Here is a 23,993-nt window from a genome sequence, read left to right as displayed (position 1 = left end):
TGTCATTTGTACTTTTTATAGTCTTCTCATCCACAAAACATTAAAAAAAATACATAATTTCTACAATGTTGAAAAAATTGAGTGTGCCTTATTTGATGGTCCCTGTTTTGTTAAGATTTTAACTGAAAAATTCTTTTTACCACAATGGCTACTAATCTTGCAATCTGATTGGCTAATTTGCTCTTGTCGATAAGAGTCCAGACAACGCTGCTCATGTCAATGTGTCATGCAACGCCTTTTTCAGCTTGCGGTCTGAAAAAAACATTTCCTTTGATGTTGATATTGTGGTAAAAAACAAAAAGAAATGTGGTTTAGTGTGCACTGTACTCTCATTGACAATATGCGTCATCACAGGGATCAAAATTTGTTGTGGAGGCATATCATTGTCGATTAGAGTACAGACCACGCTAAACCACATATGATTTGTTAATTTCCTCATTTATGATTAACTTATTGTAATGAGGAGCCCCGCGTTTAGGCTTGGCTAAATCTATATATTACCAGCCTTTCAAAGGCTTACAGCAATTTCTGACTGAAACGATAACAGGGGCATATGATTCTTGGCTGGAACTTTTTTCTGGGTCATGTGTTGCCGATACAAAAGCCAACCATTTACAACAGCTACATGAATGCAGTAAAATACCATGTGCATATGATACTTGGTTGGGCGGTGACAGATGCAATACATTGACACCAGCATATCACATAAGTCGACACCACCCATGCTGTTGTACTCAACAACCATTGATCAATCGCCCTCTTTCTTGGACCAATGTCATGCTTGTAAAGCCAGGTCATTCCCGATATAGTTGGAAAGAAGTTGAACTAGACCATTGTCACAACAGCACAGAACAGTGACCCCTGAGTTGGCCTCCACTACGTAATCAAAGGACCTGCAACCTTTCATATTTAGCTCTTTTTCTGCCAGCAAATGTCTGTCTGCTCCTTTCAAACAATCCTTACAGATTGTTTACGGACTGTTGCAACTGCCTAAAGCCCACTTTCTTCAAATGGTTCATTAGGGGTACTGAAGAGAAAAAATCAAAGAAAACCTTGTGGTTGACCTTTTTTGGGAGTGATCATGTGAAACAACAGACAGCCTTGTTTGTTTTTCCAGTGTACATCTCAAAATCATAGAGGATGCCACTTACACCACATCAGGCCCAAACCTTTATACCCACTTATTTGGCTTGTTTGGCAGGTACTGTTTCAGACTAGTACAAATTTTTGTAGGGATGATCTGCTCATCTACACAGTGATTTTCCTCGAGGTATTACTTCCGACATTTTTCATGCAGAGAATCAAGAACAGGCCTTACCTTGAATAGTTTGTCAAAGTCCTTGTCCATGTTTGGCAGATTTTTGCTACGGTCATTGCAGTGAAAAAATTGTTTAATTATTTTCAAAGCGGTTTATCGACATGATATCTGTTACTGAAGGGATTCTAGTTGTCCTCCTCCAATATATTCTAATCTGCAGCAATTTTATAATGAACATCATTACTTACATACCCAGGTACATTTCCATTTCATTATGATCTACATTAATTTAAGTTCTTGTTGATTGTATTAACAATGATTTAGTAATACATAGACAAGTAAAAACAAACGATATAATCTCCCAACGTTTCGGCGACCTCATGACGCCATTATCAAGGGTACAAATGAGAATTAAATTAACAAATGCGAGTTCAAGAGATGTAAAGAATCTCGTTGACAAGACAATCGAATTTGTTCATGCATTTCTTGAGAACTTTGAAACAGCTGCAGAGGTCCTCCCGCGTGGTCGTTGTCATAGTGCTTGCGTACTTGGGTATGCAAGCACTATGACAACGACCACGCGGGTGCTGTCCCTGAGGACCTCCTCAGCTGTTTCAAAGTTCTCAAGAAATGCATGAACAAATTCGATTGCCTTGTCGACGAGATTCTTTACATCAAACAATTAACACCGAGTTTGAACGTGTAAACGGATTCTATCCGTGCTAAAGTATTTGTGTAGCCACCTCCGCTATGTAAATTAGTTATAACCCTTGAACTCGCATTTGTTAATTTAATTCTCATTACCCTTGATAATGGCATCATGAGGTCGCCGAAACGTCAGAAGATTATATCGTTTGTTTTTACTTGTCTTGTTGATTGTACTGAGTACAGGTTTGTTTGATCTGCAAGGAGGTCAATTAGGTCATCATCAAAAAACTGCTTGAAGTATTGATATGGGGTTTTATCTTAGTGGTGGTGGAGGAAAAGGCTCACCCCTGAATACCACGTCATAAACGACAGGTTGCCGCCTACACCATCTGAAATTTTGGGATGTCTTTCCAGTTTTGGAGCTTCCTCCAACTTCACCTTCTTCATCAGAACTCTCAGTGTCAAAATCGGTAACCATATCAACATTCTGGTCCTCATGTGAATCACTATCGCCTTCGTCTTCACTTGAGCTTGAATAATCACTTTCTTCAGCAAGAATGTTTGCCAGTTTATCATAACCTTGTTGAGAATGTGACAGGACCAGATGTAGCCATTGTTTATAAATAATATCTGCAGATGCAAAGTTATGGAAAGTTAAAATAAAGTGATACACAAATTAATAATTCATTATGCCCTCAAATCATAGAAATGCATGGTGAACATTTCTAGGGCTTTGAAAAAGTACAAATTAAAATTCAATAGGGCTGAGATGTCTCAATTGAAGTAAGTGTGCATAAAATACAGAAAAAATATGAGGGGAAAGTAATTAAATATCTTTCACTAAAAAAGCATGCTCTTGTTCCATAAGTGCATGGAGGTCTTAATCATGTTTGTAGCAATATAAACAAATCTAATAGGCTTGCAGTATTGCTTTATAACAAACAAAAGAGTCACAAAATAGTGACATTTCGGAGGGATTTTTACCCCCTGCTACATGGTGTTGTTCAGGAACATTATGTAAAAAATCCCTCACACTTCAAGTCAGGAATAGACATCTTTTTCAGTCTTAGTTTCTCTTTAGAGAAAAGGTCTTTGAAGACACTTTCAATATTTTTTGCAGTTTTGAGACCATAAAGGATCAGAAGATAAAGTGTTTTGTCTTACCTCAATCGTAAGGAATCCACAGGCTTGAAAAATTCACGCTACTTCACAGAGCAAATGCACATAGCCTCTCTCATTTCCAGTCTGCTCTCTTTCCAGCCCATGCTCATCCCAGGAGCTCACAGTTTGGCAGTGAGACAATAAGCACGTGACTGTATTTTAATTAATTATCTTGTTTTTCTAGAACAACAGCATGCATGAAAGGTCAAAGCCGTGTATTACACTGTGACAAAACACGACAGGCATTTGAGAACACAAGGGAAATATAGAAAGCACAAGCTGCAGGCAAGTGTTTTCTACATTTCTCTAGTGTTATCAAATGTCTGGAGTGTGTTATCACAGTGCAATACACAGCTTATTTGTGAGAGCCATAAGAAAAATTAATGATGATGGCACAGGTGTGGTGTTAAATTAAAAAGAAAGCTTATGTTCGTCAATGTTCTGGTACATGTACATATAACTGGGCATTGTATAACAACAATGAATATTACCTGATGATTTATAAAAGCATTTATTGTACACACAGACTTTCTGATTGTGGTATGTGACATTTCCATAGCAACAGCATTAGAATACCTATGTTTTAAAGAAGCACTCTGTTTGCAGCAAAATATTTCTTCACCATTTATTTTAAATCTTCATTATTATTGTTAATATTGTTATTTAAGTCTTGCTACTTTAGCTTAATTAGCTCACATCACATTATTACCACTTGAGTTTTTCAGAGCACATTAAAAAAAGATTTTTTATCTCCTGTCTCAAAGTTGCTGCACTCCAATCTTTAACCACTGGCCATGCATCTACGCAGCGGTTTTTCTGAATCAAATCTGCCTTTTCTTCCCCATGTGGAACCTCCCATTCAGGACAAGTGAGAAGACGGACATCTTTGTAAAACAAACTTGGTTCAGTCACATCCCATGTTGATCTTTGGTTTTTCTGGGGGCCGTATGGCTGAAATTGCCCTTTGTGGGCCTGTGATCTCCCTCATCTTTTTTAATCTCTTCCGGTCCTTCCATAATTGGAAGTTGCTGAAAAGTTATTTGAAGTAGCCCTTATAGATGCCACTGTTGATGGCAAAATCGCTTGCACAGTCGCGCTTGTGGATGCACTTGGTATTCAGAAGGCCTGGTTTAGTTCAGAAGTCACTGACACCTCATTTCCAGTGTCAGCATTTGATGTTGTGGTTTGAAGTGCATTTTCTTGTCGCTGCAAGTGGCTCAAGTAGTTGATGACTGCGTCGACAATTTCTTGAACAGACTGCATGTGACCAACCATGTCTGCTGCTTGTGGAAATCCTCACATAGAAATTTCCCACACGAAGAAATTCTTACATTTCCGTATGCTAAGAGCACCATTTCCTGTGATGCCATATAAGGAGATACCCTCATACATCCGGTTTAGGTGCTAATCAGTTTCTGCTTCCTCTCAACTAGTTTTTTTTTCTTTGATGTTAATTTTTCTGCCTCACTGCACTTTTGCGTTGGCCATGGTTTTTTGTCAATTTTTAAACCTAAAACCACACTTTTATTATCGTAATTTCCGTTTGTTTACCCACTTGGGAGATTAACCACATTGGTCGTTGTTTGCATTAACAAGAAAAAAAATTTCAACAGATTACCCGCACTGGGAGATAACCCGCACCCAAAAACAAAAATTCATGAACTCACAAAGTTAGAGTGATGATAAGCCCTCATGACAGTGTATAGCCCTTACAAGTGTAGATTTTTTAAAGCCAAGGATCGATAAACTTTTCGCTCAGCTGCCAGTTCAGAGGTGGAAAAACTCTCCTTAGCCATGAACTTCTTATTTTTTAATTTATCAGGTAAAATATCCAATTCATTTATGTTTACAGTTGTCAGAAGGCAGTGAAATGCTATTTGGTTGATCAATCGTTGAGGTCCGCCATTTTAGATAGGTTGAAAGGGAGCTGGGGCAAGTGTAAAATTTTCCAATTTGATGGGGGGTGGGAGGTGGTGCACAAACAAAGAAAGGTAAAACAACTGCAGTTTTGAAATAAACAACAATACTTTTAATTTGACTAGCTAAAGCGACTTACAAAATCTTTTTGCGACACCTAGAAATGCACGTCTTTGCTTAAAATACTTAAATACTTGAATAATTTACACTAAAATGACGGTTTGTTTGTTCAAAAACCTCTTCACAAGGTTATTAAATGTTTAATATAATGTTCATTCCAAATGCTATCAGTTCATACGCTATCAGTTCAGTTCAAAATCCATCAAAGTCTTCATCCTCAGTGTCACTGTTAAACAGGTCAATTAATCGTGCATCGAGGACAGGATCTAGAGTTGTTGTACTTTGTACATCATCGCTGATTTCAGAAGCGTCACTCCCATCATCCTCACTGGCACCGGGAGCATGTGTAATTCCTGCTTTTCTGAAGCCATTCGTGATTGTAGTGACTTTCACTGCTTTCCACGCATGAATTACCCAATTGCAGACTTCCGCTTGTGGCCCTTCTCATCTTTCCAGTTTCGGTAAAGGTGTGAATTCCTTCAGACATCCACTTCTCCCACTCCTCACAAGCATGGTTCTTGAATTACCAATTAACAGAAATGTCTTATGGCTGCAATTTCTTGGTAAGGCCTCCAGGAATCACTGCAGTAGTTCTTTTGTGTTCAGTTTTGAAAGTGTTGCGAACATTTTCGTCAATATGTGCGCTGAAACTGTCGAAGACGAGCAGAGAGGTTCTGTCAAAGAAGGACACGGGTCTTGGATGCCAAACTTTCTCACCCCACACAGCCATTCCATCTCTATCCATCCATCCTTTGCTGTGGCAGTGGACAACCACACCATTGGGGACGTTTTCTTTCGGCATTGTTTTTCTCTCAAAGATGACCATTGGCTTGAGCTTTTTCCTGGACTCTGAGCATGCAAGGACAACAGTGAAGCCTGTTTTCTCGTGATCAGTGGTTGATACAGGAACACTTTCAGCTCCAGTTGTGTCAACTGTTCTGGAATATGGAGCATCAAATGACATAGGCACTTCGTCCATGTTGAAAACACAATCCGCTTGTATGGCGAGTTCCTCCTTTCATCGAGAAACAAACTGATGAAAGTTTGTAACCTTCTCTTCCCAGCTTTCCGGCAGCTTCTGACCCACGGTTGGTTTTGAACGCACAGATGGGCGATTTCAGTGCATAAATCTGCTACACCAGCTCAGTCCTCCTACAAGTCAGCGACATTCATCTGCCTTGCCAGTTCTTTGGCCTCTAGACGGATCATGACAGTGGTGACAGCTTGGCTGTTTTCTCTTTGACTAATGATCCACTCTTCCAATGTTCTTTCCAATGCAGGAAATTTGGCGATGCCAGTACGGCAGGTGCGTTGGCATTTAGGCAGCTTTGTCATGACAACTTTTTTCTTTTGCCAGTAGTGGATCATGGATTCGTCGATTTCAAATTCTCTTGCTGCTGCTCGGTTTCCAATTTCATCTGCATGAGCAACTTTGAGCTTACACTCAAAAGTGAAACTCTGAGGTGCGTGTCTAACACCGGGCATTTTGACTCAAAATTACTCATGGCTACACTTATTGTAAATGATTGAATTGTGTATTTCTCATTCAGTCAATGACCTTTTTATAATGTTTTGAATGAAATAAAAACTTCATCCATTGTTTTTGTTAACAAAATATCCTTTAGCAAGTAATTAGTAAGTTTTCATGCCCATTGTTTTTGATCTTCCATTTAATGATACCACTTGTAAAAATCCGTTCCAAGAAAAATCAATATCTCAGGATCTACTCTGACTCTAAGAAATCGCTTGAAACAGGAAAATACTCTCTACCTCAAGGGAGTGTTTGCTAGGAATATTTTACTGATGCACCGAGTATTCTGGTGTTTTAAAATGTTGTCTGTGAATGTTTGTTTACACGCATGCCGACAATTACCTTTTATGCCATGAAATGAACAAGTCAGCATCATTTTTTCTGTGCGAATTACTTTGAAGCCTGCTATTTCACATTGTTATTCTTTTATTTTCTGAGTTTATCATTCCAGTTAGTGAATAATATTTTTATTTTCAACTAAACAAAGAAACAAGCTATGAAATTAGCAAGGTAAGAAAGTAATAGCACACTTGTGATAAAAAATTTTGTTTGCCAACGACACTCGTTGATATGTTTTCAATTTGCATCGGTTTTCATCGAGAGCATTTAAGTCTACAGGCAATGAAAGCGGGATAAATGAGGCAATACACACTTTTTAGGACCAGTTTCTTTAAAGACTTATATTTTTTCCCTGCTTACAGTTTTAATACTATACTGGAAGATTTAAAAATTATCACATTACCCGCACCTTCCTATAACCCGCACCAACAAATGTTTGCGTTGAAATTAACAGTTAACAACAACTCGCTCTCTAATAATATTGTATCGACAAAAAATAACAAGACAAATCTGGCAGTAAATGGGACCATGGACACTAGGTGCTCCCTGGGATAGCAATGAGAGTGAGTGATAGCGACACACCCTGGACAGGTAATTGGGTGGTTAGCGGACACACCCGGCAAACAAAGTGGGGCGGTTAGCAGACACAAACCCAAAGCAGAAACTTGGGCGGTTGGCAGACACCCAGTGAATGAATTGGGGTGATAGCGCCGTGACCCAGAGAACGAAGCCCCTAAACCTAGCTGCTTAGGTAGGTAAGAATAAGGTGGGGTAAGGGACCCACCCAGCCTGACTCAGGCAGTAGCTAAGTGGAAGGTGTGCACCCAGGCCAGTAGTCCAAATTTATTATGGGGGGTAGAGGAGGGAAAGGAAACACTGTACACTAGTAGTTGGGTCACTAGCGGACACAAACCCCAAAGCATAAACACAACGTGGGGTGGTTAGCGAACACAAACCCCAAAGCAGAAACTTGGGTGGTTGGCGGACACACCCACTAAATGAATTAGGGTGATAGCGCAGTGACCCAGAGTATAAAGCCCCCCAACCTAGCTGCTTAGGTAGGTAAGAATAAGGTGGGGTAAGGGACCCACCCAGCCTGACGCAGGCAATAGCTAAGTGGAAGGTGTGTACCCAAATTATGCCCCAAATACTGCCAGGTACATAGTGACAAATATTAGTGCAACTTTAACAAGGTCTACATTGTCCTGTGCTTATATCCCAAGTTTGTAGTGGAGTACTATGGGTGGCGGCTAGCTGGGCAGGAACTGCTTGGAGTATTGAAGCAGGTGTCCTGATGTAGTGGGTGTAGCAATTGCTGGACCAATGGCTGAGGGTTTGTATAAGCAAAGGGGCAAGCCGGCCTCTGCAGCAGTAGTTGCAGCTGCAATAAGGAAACTGGGATCGGATGCATAGGACTCTGTTGCGAAACCCAAGCATTGAAGCTGGAGGCGCAGAATTGAGGTTACTTTGTCCCTGGTGAGAAATTTTCCTGTTGAGAAGAAATAAAGGGGGGTGAAATTGCCTGGAAGCTGGTGAGCCAGGTAATGGCGCATTGCCCGTACTGCACAGACTGAAAAGCCAGAAGGAGTGAGTGTAATGGAACAGCCCATCCGGAAGGGATCAGTTTTGGAGGATTTCAGTTGCAATGATATGGAGCCTGCGGAGATAAAACTGATGTCTGAGCGGGACAGGTGTACCAGCGGGTTGAAGTGAACTGAAGATGGTGAGGTGAGCTCGCTCGAACGCAAGAAGGCAAAGAAGGCCAGAGTAAAGGCTGATTAGAGCATGAGTTTGTCCTGTGATGCGATCTGAGGGTCATCTGCCAAAGCTCCGTTTAGCTGGCGTATGACTGACATGGTGATAGGTAGACGGCGGCAAGAGGAGAGTCCAATTGTCCGCTTGATGCCTCGTAGAAGTAAACGAAGTAGGGGGGCATCTGCAAACGGGTCTGCAAGGCTGTTTTCGATGTGGGCAAACGGGATACCAGCTAGATACAGCTTAATGGTTGGGAAGCTGACTTGATCAGAGAGCCAAGAGGCAAAATAACGTAGTTGTAATTCTGATGCAGGGAAGGGGTTCCATTGCCTTGAACAACTAAAGGTAGTATACCCGCGAATTCCAGTGCAGTAGGTGCGACGTGTGGAAGGTGCAATGGCTTGAGACTGCAGAAAGGCTAGGTGACCAGCCAGAGGGTCGGCGCTGAGGGGGGCATAGTCGTTGGCTCCAAATCTGCCTGCGGGGTGAGTTGGCGGAACTGGAGCGTCTGAAAACGGGACAAAGCATCAGCAATTGAATTGTCTGTACCTCAAATGTGAGAGACAAGAATGGAGAATTGGTGGGATAGAGTGCAAAAGAAGATTGAACGAACAAGGTGCATAAGGAGGGGGTCACAGGAAGTACCCTTTGCCCAAATGTCCACAACTGATTGGTTATCACAGTGGAATAGCAGTTTCTTGTCCCTCCAAAGTGGACCCCACAGGAAGCAGGCAAGAGCTATGGGGTAGAGCTCCTTCTACTGGATGGAGCAATCAGACAGGTTGGAGGGCCAGGAACCATTCAGCCAATGACCTTGAAAGTAGATGCCAAAACCAAGACCTCCAGATGCATCAGTGAAGAGCGCGAGATCAGGAGATCTTGACCAAAAGGGGTCAGGAATAATAGCTTGGCCGTTCCAGACAAAGATACTTCAGCCACCAAGCGACATCCCTGCAAACTTTAGCATTGAGGGATATATGATGGTGGGGTAGGCGAGCAGTGGTACCCAGGTCAATCAAGCGCCACAGGAATATGCGACCAGCTGGGATGATTCAACAGGCGAAGTTAAGTTTACCAATGAGGGAGAGAAGTTCTCTTTTAATGCACTTTTTTTGAGAAGACCAGGTATGAAGTTCAGTCACAAGCTCTGACAGTTTATCAGGAGGTAAGGAGCATTCCATGAGATTGGAATCAATCAATATGCCAAGAAACACCAGACGAGAGGTTGGACCCTCCAGCTTGTTGGGGGGCCAAGGGGATACCCAGGCGGTCAGCGGTTTTAACTATGATGTCGACTTGAGATGGGCATAGTGGTGACAATGGAGGACCTACGGTAAAGTAATCATCAAGGTAGTGCATGAGAGTGGAGATAGCATAATTGTGCTTAAGTATCCACTCAAAGGCATCGGCTAAACAGTTAAATAGGAACGGTGAGGAATGGAGCCCAAAGGGTAGGTGGAGATCCACATAGAATTTGCCTTGCCAGTGCATGCCAAGGAGGTCCCAGTCACTGGGGGATACAGGACAGAGACGAAAGGTGTGCTTAAGGTTGAGCTTAGCCATGAGAGCACCAGCGCCAAATTAGGATACTAAGGCTAGGGCTTGATCGAAGGTAGCGTAGTGTAAGGTGTAATCCTCTTTAGAGATAAAATCGTTGATGGACGAACCTTGAGGCAAAGAGAGATCCACGATAATATGCCAGGAGCCATCCTTTTTGGGAACAAGCCTAGAGGTGAGCACTGAAGGGTTGGAAAGGGAGGAGATGAGAAGGGGCCTGCTGTGTGGCCTCTACTAACCTCTTTCATGAGCACCTCAGTGACTGCATTGGGGTGAAGGAGAGTAGATTTTAAATTCGGGGTGATTCTGTGGTAGCATGAACTCTGATAGCGACAGCCAAACCGGAGTTCATGGACCAGATCTGAAGCAAATTTGCCATTTTCCAAACGAGCGGCAATCTGGGTACGACTTGCGACCGCAAAGCCGCTAGGGATTGTTTGGAGGGACAAGGAAGTAAACAAAATATAGCGGAAAGCAGAAAAATTCCTCGCGAAACTGTAGAACAATACAGTGTTGTGCAATTGAAAAGATGGTTGCTGTGCAGAGGAGCTAAGACAACGGGAAATAAGAAAGCAGTAGTGACAAGGTACGTTTGCTTCTAAAATCAGAGTGAAATTATTCTTGTCTTGTTTATTTAATGTTTTTTGTTTTGTTGGTAGGGTTCAAGATTATGTTAAACATGGATTAGATGTTAAATATCTCCATGATCCAGACGGTGGACTTCACCTTTTGCGAAAGAAAGCTCAACTTGGCGTCCTTGAGAAGGAAGAACCACAACTCAGCCAGTCTTTTCCAAAAGAAGGTTACAAAACCGATCTAAAGGATCACCCTAAAGTATCTTTTGGAACCGTATGGCGCTTTATGATCGAAGGAGTTGAAGGTAAAAAGCAACTATTGACTGCAAAGCCCCTTGTCAAGGGATTTAACTTCTTTAAGTCGGGACATGTTTTGTATATTGGTAATCTGCATGAAAATGGAAAACACTACATAAAAAGCCAGGTACTTCCATCCATGAAAAAAGATAAAGTATACACCTGTTTTCTGGTGATGACATCCTTTGGTAGTATTTTGAAAGCACATTACAAGTGCCCTGCAGGTATTGATGGTTGCTGCAATCATGTTGCGTCGACATTATTTGCTCTTGAACAACATTTTAAAAATGGGCAAAAAACTAGGTCTGATTCAGAGGAGTCCTGTACATCCAAGCCTTGTAAGTGGAATGTTCCACGCAAGCGTAAGGGTTCAGTCAAACCTATCTCTGAAACGAGCTTTGTCAAGCATGACTATACAAAGGAAAAGAAAACCAAAAAGGCAAAGTTAACCTTACAGGAGGATAACAATGCATCAGATCAAGGAAACTGGCCAAGTGACAGATTAGACAACTTTCTTGAGGCTCTTAGAGAATATGAATTAAAATCTGGAAAAACCATTGGATGGACACATATTCTTCCTCAAAGAATTAATGATCAGGAAGAAACACTCATTTCACCTATCAAATGTCATCCAGTATCAGCTGATCAACTAAAAGAGAGATTTGAGAAGGTTAAGAGGAACATTAATTTTGATGAAGCAAAGATAAAGAAAATAGAAGAGCAAACAAGAGAGCAATCAAACACACATTTGTGGCATCGTCATAGGCAGCCCAGAATTACTGCAACCAAATGTTACAGAATAGCTGTACAAATGGAGACTACATCACCCACCAAAACCATCCAAGAGGTCCTTGGTTATAACAAACCATTTCAGAGTAAATACATGCAAGAGGGACTCGAGATGGAAGACAACATTCTTGCTGCCTACAAAGCATGCAAACAGCAGCAAGGGGTTACTGGCATTACTGTAGAAAAATGTGGCTTTTATATTTCCAAGCACCATGGCTTCCTTGGAGCAAGTCCAGATGGATTAGTGCATGATCCTTCAACAGAAAACTCTGAGGGTCTTATTGAACTGAAATACATTCAGGTGGAGGAGCATGAAAGCCTGGAGGATGCCTTGATTCGAAAAGGAATTTGCAAGAAATATGAGGATGGTGTGAAGTTGAATGTGAAGCACAAATATTGTTTTCAAATACAACAAGTTATGTTTGTTGTTGAAAGAAAATGGACTGACTTTGTGGTTATGGGGACAGATGGTGCCACACCGTTTTGTGAGAGAGTTTCTTTCTCAAAAGACTTTTGGGATACCATTTTCCCAAAGCTAGAGTCATTTTTTAATTGCTGGATTGTGCCAGAACTTGCATACCCTTGTGTCAAATATGGGATCCCCAAAATAAGTGCTTGCATGTTTGAAAAGTAAGTTTATACATATGCTCTTAAAAACTGTAACCAAAGTTTTTATTGGCCTAAATGTAGTACAAAGCTGAATGCATCGTAAGTAAGTGGAAAACATTTACTGAAACTTGTAAATGGTATCAGCTGGAAAAAGTTAATAGTTATTACCTTAAGAACTTCAATTTAGGTAAGATTATCAACAAGAAAAAACATAAGTATTCATGTTGTTCCTCATATGAAACACCAATGCTGGCTAATATACAAGTAATTAATTTATAAGAGGGGTTTGAAAATTTGATAATGCACAGACCACAACAAGCATGTCTGATGCAATAGGTGCAAGAGTTATTGGTATCTTATGGTCAAAGATGTGCCAGTTCTTTATGCATTTCATGAGCCTTTCCACATGAACTCTTAGGTTGGCAACTACCTTATTATGATTTGTTTCTTCCTTGCTAAACTGTACCTTCTTATCTAAAAGTGCTGGCATGACAAGGCTTGCACCAACAGAAGCTAATTCATCCTGACAATTAAACCCTTTGTCAGCCATTACCTGATCACCACACCTAAGTCTGTCCAAAAAACCACTGAGAACAGTAATTTCCTTATCTGAAGTAGATCCAGGAAATAAGTCACTGACAAAACATAAAGCACCACTTGGAGTTATCCCCAAAAGGGACTTCATGGTGGTTCTTGATTTATATGATGAATAACATGCAGACTGTGAATCGATAGAAGATGGTCGCTCCATTTCAAATTCTGTACAATCTACTATAACTGTAACATTGGGTAACAATTTCTTAAAAATCTCAGGCATATAAAATTGAAGTACCTCTTTCGGAGGGATAGTGATAAGTGGTTCAAATTGCCTTCTCAAAAATGGAATCCATGCATTGGTAATCTTAGAAACAGTTGATATAGAAACCTTAAATCGATGAGCAAGATCATTCAAACAAGCCCAACCTTAACCGGAGCATGACAAGAGTAAACTCTTGGAATTTAGTAAGTACTCTTGGCCTTCCAATATTGCTGTCAACACTGCTGGTCCTTTTGTGTTCATAGACAATGTTGCTAGAAGACTGTTCTATAGATTTATAACAAATGACTAGTGCCTGGTAGTTGGGAAAGCCTGTGTAGAATGTAATATCATCATCCTTATCTTTATACTTATCTATGTCGAATCTATAGTTCTCTAAAGCATACTTCAAGCTTATCACTTCTTGTTTTAATTTGCTGTTCACCTCCTTCAAGTTTTCATTTTCTTTTTCTAGCCTCTGAATATCTTCCTTTAGCTTCATATATTCTCCTTTGCATGATTGTGCGTAGTCATGTAACTTGCTAAGTTGCTCTCCTGTTAGTAAAGTTTGTACTTCTACACTAGTATCAATGCTAAGATTTTCTTTAGAGTGTTCTTCGATTTCAAAGTTTGCTTCCAGTGGTAATTCAGCCATTGGTAATTTCCTTTTGGTCTGCTCCATTTTCTGCGTTTCTTCGAAGCTGGCCCTCTTTAAAATTCTGCGTGGAATGTGTGGTGTTGCCCAAGGAAAAATTGAAGGCAAGTGAGTTCTGCTTAATTCTTCCCCACCTTCGAAGGGAGCAGAGCAAATACGCGTGCTTTCCTTGTCTAATTTCAGCGTTTCATTTCGTATGAGGACTACATACCTTTATGGTATAGCAGGCTCTTTAGGAATTCTGTAGTAGTGAAGTTCAGGCGCATTTCTAAAACTGTTATTGCAGTTAGGAACACAACAGTTGTAGTGCGACACCATGTTTTTTCTCTTTGCTGTCCCTCCAAACAATCCCTAGCGGCTTTGCGGTCGCAACTTGTACCCAGATTACCGCTTGTTTAGAAAATCGCGAATTGACGGTCAGGATGATTCATAAGCTCTTGAGCCAGGTTAAAGATGCAAACAGGGGTTGATGGAGAAAGGTGGAGAAGACTGGATGGCACGTTGTTAGACTCCTTTCGGGCACTGCATGCTTGGATGGGTTCCACCGCAACCTTGGTTGCTGCAGATGTGCAGAAATTGGCAGTTGACACGGTGGCAGAGACAATGGTTGAAATCACGGCAGGTGAGGTTTGGTGAAGGGGCTGAGAGGGTGGCTGGCGGGATGGTGATGGGTGGCTTAGGTGTGCTGGGTTGGGAGGAGCTTGAACTAGTGGTAAATCGTGGAGCGTGGGCTGGAGCACGACAAAAGGACTGGTTGGCCTGGGAGCGAGTGAGACAATTGATGGTGCGGTGGCTGTAGGAGTGACAGGAGATGCAGAAAGGGAACGTTTCCTCTTTTAAGATGTTGTTGTAGAGTTGATGGTTTATTTTTCTCTGCTGGAAGGAGGCAGTCTTGAATTGCCTCAAAGATACACTTGTGAAACAGTGCAGAATGGAAGACAAGGAAGGCCAGTGTACAAGATTGCAGAGTTACAAATCTGGGGTCTTAGAAGCGTGTGTTTTACAAGGAGAACAATTGCAAGTTTCCTTTGTGTTTTGAAGCGAACATTGAGACAACGGTGTCAAGAAATGGGATGGCATATGAGAGAACAGGAGTTCAGTCAAATTTCAGACCACACCTTGGACACTGTTGTCAGGAATCTACTCTCTGTCACAGAATTCTGGTGAGCGAATGGTGTTGGGAGCTCTCAGAGGACAAGGTCTCCTCGTTCAAAGAAACAGAGTAAGGGAGTCTATTATTCAAGTTGATCCAGTCAGCCATACTTTGCGTTGTTTTAGAGCAGTTCAGAGGCGAGTTTACAATGTAACGAGGCCAAATGCCCTATGGTAAGAGAGTTGAGAGCCCGGGGAAGGAGGGGAGGGGAAGAATCCCATATAAAAAGGACAGGGGTGCTTACTGTACCTTTTAGGAGTTAAAACAGTGGTTTTGTTACTCCTTAGGGTGTTCAGCCTCAAAAGGTCCACAGCAGGAACTTTTCACCGAAGATATTGTGTTGTTTTAGAATTGGTACTTCTTAGGGTGAAGAAACTTTCGAGCCATGCCCACAGAACAGGATCTGGGTAACTCTTAGGGGTTCTTTTTAAAATTTCCGACAAGCACCCCTGTCCTTTTTATAGCGGAGCTCTGGCGGCCCTTTGGGCCGCCAAGCGGAGCCCCATACTCATATGGGAAAGAAAAGGAGTTGATTTTCTCATGGTTATCATGGCTAGCGGTATTGCTCGTGGGCGCGTACGCACGACGGCGACAGCAGAGTTGCCCAACATGGCGGCCATACTCCAAATAATAGGTTGACAGAGACATGCAGCCTTGGTTTACCGTGTACTTCCTTGATATTGGACATCCATGTTATGATCAATTGACACCTGTCAATACAAGGTATCCGCTGACCAGTATCACGTGACCATATCGCGGGCTCAGGTTTACAGCTCCTCGAGGTCACATGTTTTCTTGAAGTTGACCGCTGACCAAGCGCTCGATTGGATCGCGGGCTCATATTGGGTTAGCTTGTTGGAAACAGGGCAGGATTGCTCGGAAGCCAGTTTACGCTAACCCAGGATTAAAAGTTAATCGAATTATAACTTTTTCTTCTATACAAATGTGTTTTGCTGTTTTGTTTTGTGTATATGGTGATTATTAAAACTCAAAACAGAAGGCCAAACAATGTACGGAAACCTCACCGCAAAGTTACAAAACTCAAATCAAAATTCTACCTTTTTCTTGGTTAGCTTAATCGGGCTTTGAACAACCCGGCCCAGGAGCTACACTTTTAGGCTGGCCTAAATCTATATATTATGGGAATCCCTCTCCTGGGGATGAAAGTACCTTTATACACTGTATATATGTATATCTATAAAATAACATAAGTGCTACCAATGTGCCATATGTTTGTCCATCTCTCTCTGCTCTTTTTTCAAATTTGTCAGGGATGCCTCATGATCTGCCATGCCCTTAAACATAGGAGGAGGTGGGGGGAGTATGGGCGAGCAAGTGAGTGAGTGAGTAAGGTGTGTACTTTATACAAGATAGTACTTCTTTAAATCTGTCCCTAGACTTTGGGACCATTTTTGGCAGTGTGAAACTAACTTCATTTAGTTGTGAAATAGTATGGTATCTGTGATTCCACAATCATTGCATAATAATTAGTTGTTTAAGGGTGGCCTGATACAATGTAAACTACAGTTAAGAAAATTCATTTCTTACCTGGCTCATTTTTAGGCATCAGGACAGTAACCACAAACTCATCAGATGGAGGTTTGTCCTACATGGGGTTATTGATGGTTTTTCAAGAGTAGTTGTATTTCTTTGTTGCAACACCAATAACAAAGCTGCAACTGTTCTTCAGTTGTTTTGTGGAGCAGTCAGAACATTCAGCCTTCCTACAAGACAGTAACACACTCCCATTAAACCTACAAAGTCTTCACCTCTCCTTGCAAAAAATCCACACATACCGATATTATCGGACAAATAATAGCGTTCCATTTCACACAGTAACGATGGCAGAGTAAAAATGACACTCTCTATATCAGAAACACTTTCAGCCGCCATTTTGTCATTGAGCGCGTAAAGAATGATGGGTTGTGAGACCAATCGATAAGCCAAACTTCCAATCGATAGCAAGTTGTACATAAATGTCAAAGAAGTTGTAGATATTTAATAGTAACACACATATTCGGGACCAGGTTATGTATTTTTAAATTTTTAAAAAGGTTTCGACAAGTTGTATGTTGGAATACAAGTTGAACATGTTTTAACTGAAGTAGCACAAAACGTAAATACAAGTACACTATGTGGAAAACATGTCCGGCTAAAAGTTAGATGTATGCAACAACAAGTTGTAGATGTAGAGGAACAAGTTATCCTTGAACAGCACAAGTTCTATATAAATTGACAAGTATTTTTGTCCACTATGGTGTGTCATAGGAGTTGAAAATCTTAGTGTAGAGTCTTTCATTTTTTTTCATGATAATGCAGTTTATCCTAATTAAAAGTATAACTTGTAAGCCACACAAGTACGCACTGCGAACCTATTTTGTTTAGTTGTTATTCAATGGAAAAACTAGAAAAGGCAAAAGCGAAAGCCCGTTCCATGTGGGCATGGGTTGTTCAGAAATCAAAGTGAACTGGATGTGACAAAACTATTGAAATCATACCGCCTGGCACCAATGCACAGTAAATCTCAGTTTGCTTTGTTTATACTCTTTGATTCTAATAAAAACGATGATTTCCTGTAAACTTACCCTTTGATTTGTACTCTATGGATAGAAATGTTGAACTTCTCCATGAGTCAAAGGAAACACTTTTGGCAAGCTAACGGGCTAAGATTTGGAACTAAAATTGTAGCATGAGGGATGAGCTGTTTTTTACAGAGCACTGTCAATCTGTAACCACTGTTTCTGATACACGGTCAAAAATAAAAAACCTCAGAAAAAGCGGCAACCAATGGAAGTTCTTCTGCACAGCTTCAAACAATGTTACCATCGTGTTGTGAACCCGATCTTGATCGTCTCCAAACATCATTTTTTTAAAAAAATACATGTTTAAGTTTATTCACAACGAGTTTGACTGAAAATAGAACAAAAATGAACAATTATTTACATTAGACAGCTGAAAGGACTAACCACGAAGAACACAAACTTACAGCTTTTTCCCAAAATGAATGATTGACCTCTGGTAGATGATAATCGCGAAAAAAAAATTACAAGAACAGTGATAACGACTAGCTCTAATATAACTTGAGGGATGTTAGCATGACCCTTGCCACAGAATCTGAACTACTAGTCTTATTAGCATATTGACCTCATGTGCAGGCAAAAATACCACATGTCCAGTGGGCCTCTTGTAAGCATAATTAGCAAGAGTGTTACATTCCGGCCCCTAAATCCAGCATACTATAGCATTTACCAAACAATAGTGTAACATTTGCAGCTTGCATGGTAGTAAACTATTTTATAGCTACAAACAATACTGCTAAGTGAAGAATAATAAGCTCTTAAGTAGCATTCAAAGAAAGGGATTCCCTTCTGAGTTTGGTAAAAGGTTCTTTATCATGGAAATCCACAGGAACTCCAATGCCATAGCCCGTTTGCTCTGTGACTTGTCAATTTTGTTGATTGGTCGTTGTAGGATCGCTCCTTTGGTCTGCACCATTACTCTTCGCACATAACCATCTTGTGTGTTCCTATGAACATCCAAGATTCTACCAATAAGCCAGCAGCTTCATGGGTAGCTCAGATCAGCTACTAAGACAATGTTATCAACAGCAAAATTCCTCCTAGGTCGATTCCATATTTGTCTTTCTTGCAGGGAAGGAAGGTTTTCCTTGATCCACCTACACCAAAATACGTCTGCTAGGTATTGAACCTGCCGCCAGCATCTGCGAGAGTGAATTTCACCTTTGGAGAAGAGGCCAGGTGGTGCCGAAGGTCCTGCACAAAGTAACAGCAGATGATTTGGTGTGAGGGGCTCCATATCTCTCAGGTCATCTGAGGCTTTAGTCAGCAGCCCACCATTTGCAATAGATTCCACTTCACACAATAATGTTGCCTTCATCATCAAGGATATGCTCCTTTGTCAAAGCACCCATAACCTTTCTCGCTGTCCTAATGCAATGTTTCCAAATTCCACCATGGTGAGAACCTCCTTGGGGGTTCAACGTCCATCTAACATTCCATTGCAGCAAAAATTTGCCAATCTTGTGTTGCTTCTAGCCCTCGATTGCTTCATGCAATTCCCTTTCCCCACGAACAAAATTTCCACCATTGACTGATCTTACTTCTTCGGGTTGTCCCCTTTGAGCATTGAACCGTTGCATGGCGTTGATAAAGGAGTCTATCAAGACTGTGAGCGACCTCCAAATGTATGGCTCTTACAGACAAACAGGTGAACAAGACCCCATATCTTTTCACAAGGCTTCTTTCTCTCTGCACAATGAACGGGCCAAAACAGTCGACTCTTACAAATGTGAAAGGCGGTTTCTCAGGTCTCATACGTTCAGTGGGCAGATCTGCCATTTGCAGCTCCCCTAATGGTGCTCGCTTCCTTTTGCAGTTGAAGCAGTTGCTAGCATGCTCTTCACAGCAGATCTTGCCTTAATGATCCAAAACCTTTCATGAATAAAGGACAGCACATGTTCCAGGCCTGAACGACCTGACTTTAGATGATAGTGGCGCACGATTGAATTGACGTGATGTTTCTTGGGCAGGATTAGTTGGTGCTTGGCAGCATTTGGTATGCAAGCTTGTGTCAAATGTCCCCCAACATACAGAAAACCATCGATATTCATTGGTGCAAGCTTGTCAATCACGCTCATTTTCTTAACCAGTGATTCCTTCTCTTTGCTGCGCTTTGAGCTATTGTCTCCACTGCCTCCTCCTTTCTGTTTGAGACAGGACATTTCTTCTTCAAAGATTTGACCTTGATCGAATTTTAGAACTTCTTTCTCTGCTCTGTTAATCTCATTCACATTAATAGACTCACTCTCCCTGCCAATGGTGGATTTCAGTACTAACAACGACCCCCTTTTACGCCTCTCACACAATGCTCTCAGTCCGTCTCGATAGCACAAGATCCAGGCTACAATTTTCTTCAGTTAAGACCATCTGAGAATTTCTCGAGCAATTTGTTCATGCTATTTGTTTCAGAGTCCAGTACAGCGGAAAATGTGCGAGTTTCCCTCTCGATCTCAGGGTCGTCATCAGCTATTTCTCGGATGGTAGTCGGGTGTGCAGGCTACCTTGACTCCTGCTCCCAAACGAAATCGGGACCGCGTATCCAATGATTCTTCTTAATAAGAGAGTCGATTGTTAGACCTCTTGAGGTGTCATCTGCCAGGTTCACTTCGGTGTTCACGTACCTCCACTGAAATGGGGAAGATCCATCATGTATGATCGCCACTCTGTTAGCAACGAAGGTGTGAAATTGCTGGTCGTTGCTTCTTATGTAGTTCATTGCACAAGTACTGTCTGTCCAAAACACGGAATCATGTATTGGAATGTCAATCTCTCCTTTAGTAATTTTGTCCTGCCTTGATGCAAGAACAGCTGCTAACAATTCTAGCCTTGGTATTGTTATATACTTTAGTCGAGCAGTATGTGCCTTTCCCATCTTAAATGAACGGTGAATTGTACCCTTGTCATTCATAGATCTGAGATAAGAGACTCCACCATAGCCTTGTTGCGGAGTGTCTGAGAAGTGGTGTAGTTGCAGCGACGCAGTTCTCCCGAAGTTCTGTGGCTTAAAACAGCAATCAACTGAGAAGTGTTCGAGCTTGGGCAGATCTTTCAACCATTTTAGCCAACGCTCCTTTTCCTCGGTAGGGATCGGGTCATTCCACTCTAATCTCTTTCGACAAAAATTTTGTAATATCACTTTGGCTGGGAGTATCAATGGGGCTGCAAACCTAAGCGTATCATATACTGAGGAAACAACACATAACAATCCTCTTCTTGTGAGGGGCTTGTCGTTGACATCAAGCCAATGTTCAGCATGAGAGCACTAAACTCCATGCACGTTTTTCTTGCTCCTTTTCGCTTTCCTTGCCGCTTTCAGGACCACTTCCATTTTTCTCAGCAGCAGCTTCCTCCCCGTTTCTTTGCTCGCCAGTCTTCTTTGGGGTCGCCCTTTTCCTTGATTTAACTAGCAATCACGGTTTTCATCAATGTGGCTCCACAAATGCAACTTTTTAGATATCTCAATCTTTTCTAGTTCAATAGTGTTCCACACTCAATATAGCAATGTAGGGCAGTAAGTAACAGCGGCGACCTTTCCTTTGCTTTTTCTCGTGTTGCGCGTACTGAAAGCATAAAAGCGATTGAAAAAAATCTAACCATGTGTGTTGACTTCGAAATGATTTTGCAATGTGGGACAGTTAAGAACAATAGCGGCCTTTCCTTTGCCTAATTTTGTGTTGCATGCACTGAAAGCATAAAAACACAAAAGATCGAAAATAATCTGACCGAGTGCGTTGACTTTGAAGTGATTTGTAATTTTTTTGGTACTAGACATCTAAATCTGGGCGAAGTCACCGAGGTAAACAACATAAGACTTCAAATTCACCGGCAAGATTTCTGTATAACCCCATACATTTATTATGCATACAGTTTTTTGTTTAACTAAACAACAGAGTAAACAATAGCGCTCCTTTGAGACTTATTTGATTTGAATAACTCTAAATTTTACCATTTTTTTCTAAGTGTCGCATACTTTTAGACTTTCCAATTTTCTATCTAAAATACCCAAAAATGGAACGATTTCTTTGTTCACTAGTTTAAAAAAGCTTAAAAATACTGCTTTAGGCCTAAGCAAAACCAGCTGCTTGCGGTTCGCAATAATCTGTTGAGCGGGTTAGCCACTATTATACTAATTTTGTAAATGTAAACAAAGTGAAATAAAAATTATAGCTTACCTGTCGCATCTCTCAGCGTTTTTTTCCCCTTGATTTCCTTCCTCAAGTTCAGACCCATGCGATGAAGCTGTGTATTTTGTTTCTTTCCTCCATGAAGTGGCGATCAGATCATGAACAGTGCATACAGTGGTACTTTTAGGCAGTTGTAAGCTTTCCACAATATGTGGCAATATGTGGGCGCGTATGATGGGCAAGAGTGTGTCTTTATCCCTTTGCGCTACCGGAACAAGAAAGCAGGCCTTGGTCTCGCGGCAGATGCCACCAAAGACCCACTGTCCTTCAATGTAGCGATTGCGGTTGTACTTCGTTTTGCCAAACTTGGACTCATCAATCTCCACAGTCTTACCTGGTCCACCTATTTGCCCCGCATGATGATTCATGATTCTGTCGGCACAAACCTCTCGGAAATAGTTATACCAATCTATCACTGTTTCTGTTGAAGTGGTTTTGTCATCTAGTGAGGTCTCGTGCACTGCTTGAGTAATAGTAAATTTGTGCGCCCAAGCGTACTTTAGGGCTAATACTTTTTCAATGGACAGCCTGCTTCCAGAAAACCACGAGTTCTGGCACACTGATGCTATGCCATTGCATTTTCTTCTCGAACACCGCCATTCGAACCCATTTCGCGATGAAGCTCGTCGTGTCCACGTCACTGTATTGCTACAATTTTCCCATGGACACATAACTGACGACGTGAGCAGGTTGTGTTCCTTGCACCACTGTATGCACTGATCGTGATTCGCCAAAATTTTACACAATTTAAAAAAGTTTAGAGTAGACATTCCTATAAAAACGGTAAACTGTAAATGACAGAGTAGAGGCAACAGGGAGAAAGAAATAAATCATCCCCTTTATATTCACCAGGGAGCTAGTGATAAAAACATGCGATGCGTGTTTTCGTGCAGCGTGAAACATGCTTTAAACAGAGGAATAATTCAATTGTAATGTAAATTTTTGGCAATGTGAACGAGTGAAGTAAAATAAAAATGATTTTTCGAGTGCAAATTCTCAACTGAACCTCGTAGTGTAGTGGTGTGGAAGAGAGACTGGTAAGCGAGAGGTATGCGAAAGGTAAGTGGTTCGAGACCTGCAGGAGTACAAGGTAAAAAAAGGAAAAAAAATGCGCAAGGAGCCTGGATAATATGGAGAAGAAAAAGAGAGAAGAATGGAGCTAGGGGAAGAAGAGAATCAGTGAAAAGACAGCGCGCAAAAGCGCGCAATGAAATCCTCTTTTATTCATAGAGTAAGTAGTAATTATCAATGTATATATTCAATACCCTCGGGAATTCCTATTTTCTTCAAAAACAATAGAGCGCATACATAATTAATAATTCTGCATGGATAATAAGTGTATGGGGTTATACGGAAATCTTTCCAATTCACCTGCCAACTAGTTGTCTAGTTTATTTGCATCATATAACATCTTTGGCACATATGTGTCGCTTTCATAATAAATCATTGTAATACAATTCAAAGCTCAAGACTGTCATAACTAAGTAAAAAGATAAAACTTGAGGTTTCTAAAAATACAGTGCTTGTAGGGTACTAATTAAGAGAGCATTGATGGTGCTGGTGCAACCAGATGTTCTGTTCCAGGCTTACAAAACTGTCTTATCTCACAGTAGAGGTACTGCTGTTGTTCTTGGCTCAACCCTGCTGGATTCACTTTGGCTGGAAGTCGTGTGGCGGGGGGAAGGATTCTGCAATTTTTAAAAGCATCATGGACTGTTCTTGAGACGAGTTTCTCTCTTTAAAATAAACTATACTGGTCTCGTCCTTTGAAAATTTAAAGTGGTGATAGTTCTTGATATTTGGTACCCTTTTGAAAAATTGTTCAAGAAATGAAGATCATTCATAAACCGGCACGATAACTGTTCCATCATGTGTACCAACAAGTTGTGCTTTGTTGATTCCAGTGCTCAACAACTCCATATTAGCAAATTCATATATTGACGATATGTAGTTCAGTTTGAAGGATCTGTTGAACATCAATCAGGTCCAAAATTCATGTGTCCAGCAATGAGAAATGAATATTTAACAGAATGGTGAAGTTGACGTATTGTCCTCCAGGTCAAGTACCAT

General features: G+C 41.1%; 3 protein-coding genes and 1 pseudogene across 5 annotated transcripts in view; 2 read left to right on the top strand and 2 right to left on the bottom strand.

The window, feature by feature from the left end:
- LOC145482706 (uncharacterized) overlaps nucleotides 1-23,993 on the top strand; it is a 162,925-nt gene that overhangs the window by 123,553 nt on the left and 15,379 nt on the right. The window lies entirely within an intron of this gene.
- Nucleotides 10,031-12,581, top strand: LOC145482420 (uncharacterized). Its single transcript, XM_081461046.1, has 3 exons — nucleotides 10,031-10,062; nucleotides 10,654-10,872; nucleotides 10,946-12,581. Exons 1-3 carry the CDS (start codon nucleotides 10,031-10,033, stop codon nucleotides 12,579-12,581), a joined length of 1,887 nt encoding a protein of 628 aa, XP_081317172.1.
- Nucleotides 12,646-16,770, bottom strand: LOC145481714 (uncharacterized; annotated as a pseudogene).
- LOC145482419 (uncharacterized) lies at nucleotides 19,530-22,291 on the bottom strand. Its single transcript, XM_081461045.1, has 4 exons — nucleotides 21,912-22,291; nucleotides 21,334-21,422; nucleotides 20,241-20,922; nucleotides 19,530-19,989 (listed from the first exon to the last, which is right to left on the bottom strand). Exons 1-4 carry the CDS (start codon nucleotides 22,289-22,291, stop codon nucleotides 19,530-19,532), a joined length of 1,611 nt encoding a protein of 536 aa, XP_081317171.1.

The sequence above is a fragment of the Orbicella franksi genome, chromosome 3, assembly GCF_964199315.1.
Source record: "Orbicella franksi chromosome 3, jaOrbFran1.1, whole genome shotgun sequence".
Classification (NCBI taxonomy): Eukaryota; Metazoa; Cnidaria; class Anthozoa; order Scleractinia; family Merulinidae; genus Orbicella; species Orbicella franksi.
The sequence above is the reverse complement of the archived record's forward strand: the minus strand, read 5'-3'. Positions and strand labels throughout refer to the sequence as shown.

Coding starts and splice junctions, on each gene's coding strand:
- LOC145482420 (XM_081461046.1), top strand. CDS start 10,031: ATGGGCATAGTGGTGACAATGGAGGACCTACG. Junction 10,063..10,653: donor GTGACAATGGAGGACCTACG/GTAAAGTAATCA, acceptor CCAGATCTGAAG/CAAATTTGCCATTTTCCAAA. Junction 10,873..10,945: donor AAGAAAGCAGTAGTGACAAG/GTACGTTTGCTT, acceptor TTTTGTTGGTAG/GGTTCAAGATTATGTTAAAC.
- LOC145482419 (XM_081461045.1), bottom strand. CDS start 22,291: ATGAATCATCATGCGGGGCAAATAGGTGGACCAGGTAAGACTGTGGAG. Junction 20,923..21,333: donor TTTCGAAGTCAACACACATG/GTTAGATTTTTT, acceptor TTGTTTCCTCAG/TATATGATACGCTTAGGTTT. Junction 19,990..20,240: donor GTTTGGGAGCAGGAGTCAAG/GTAGCCTGCACA, acceptor CACCATTGGCAG/GGAGAGTGAGTCTATTAATG.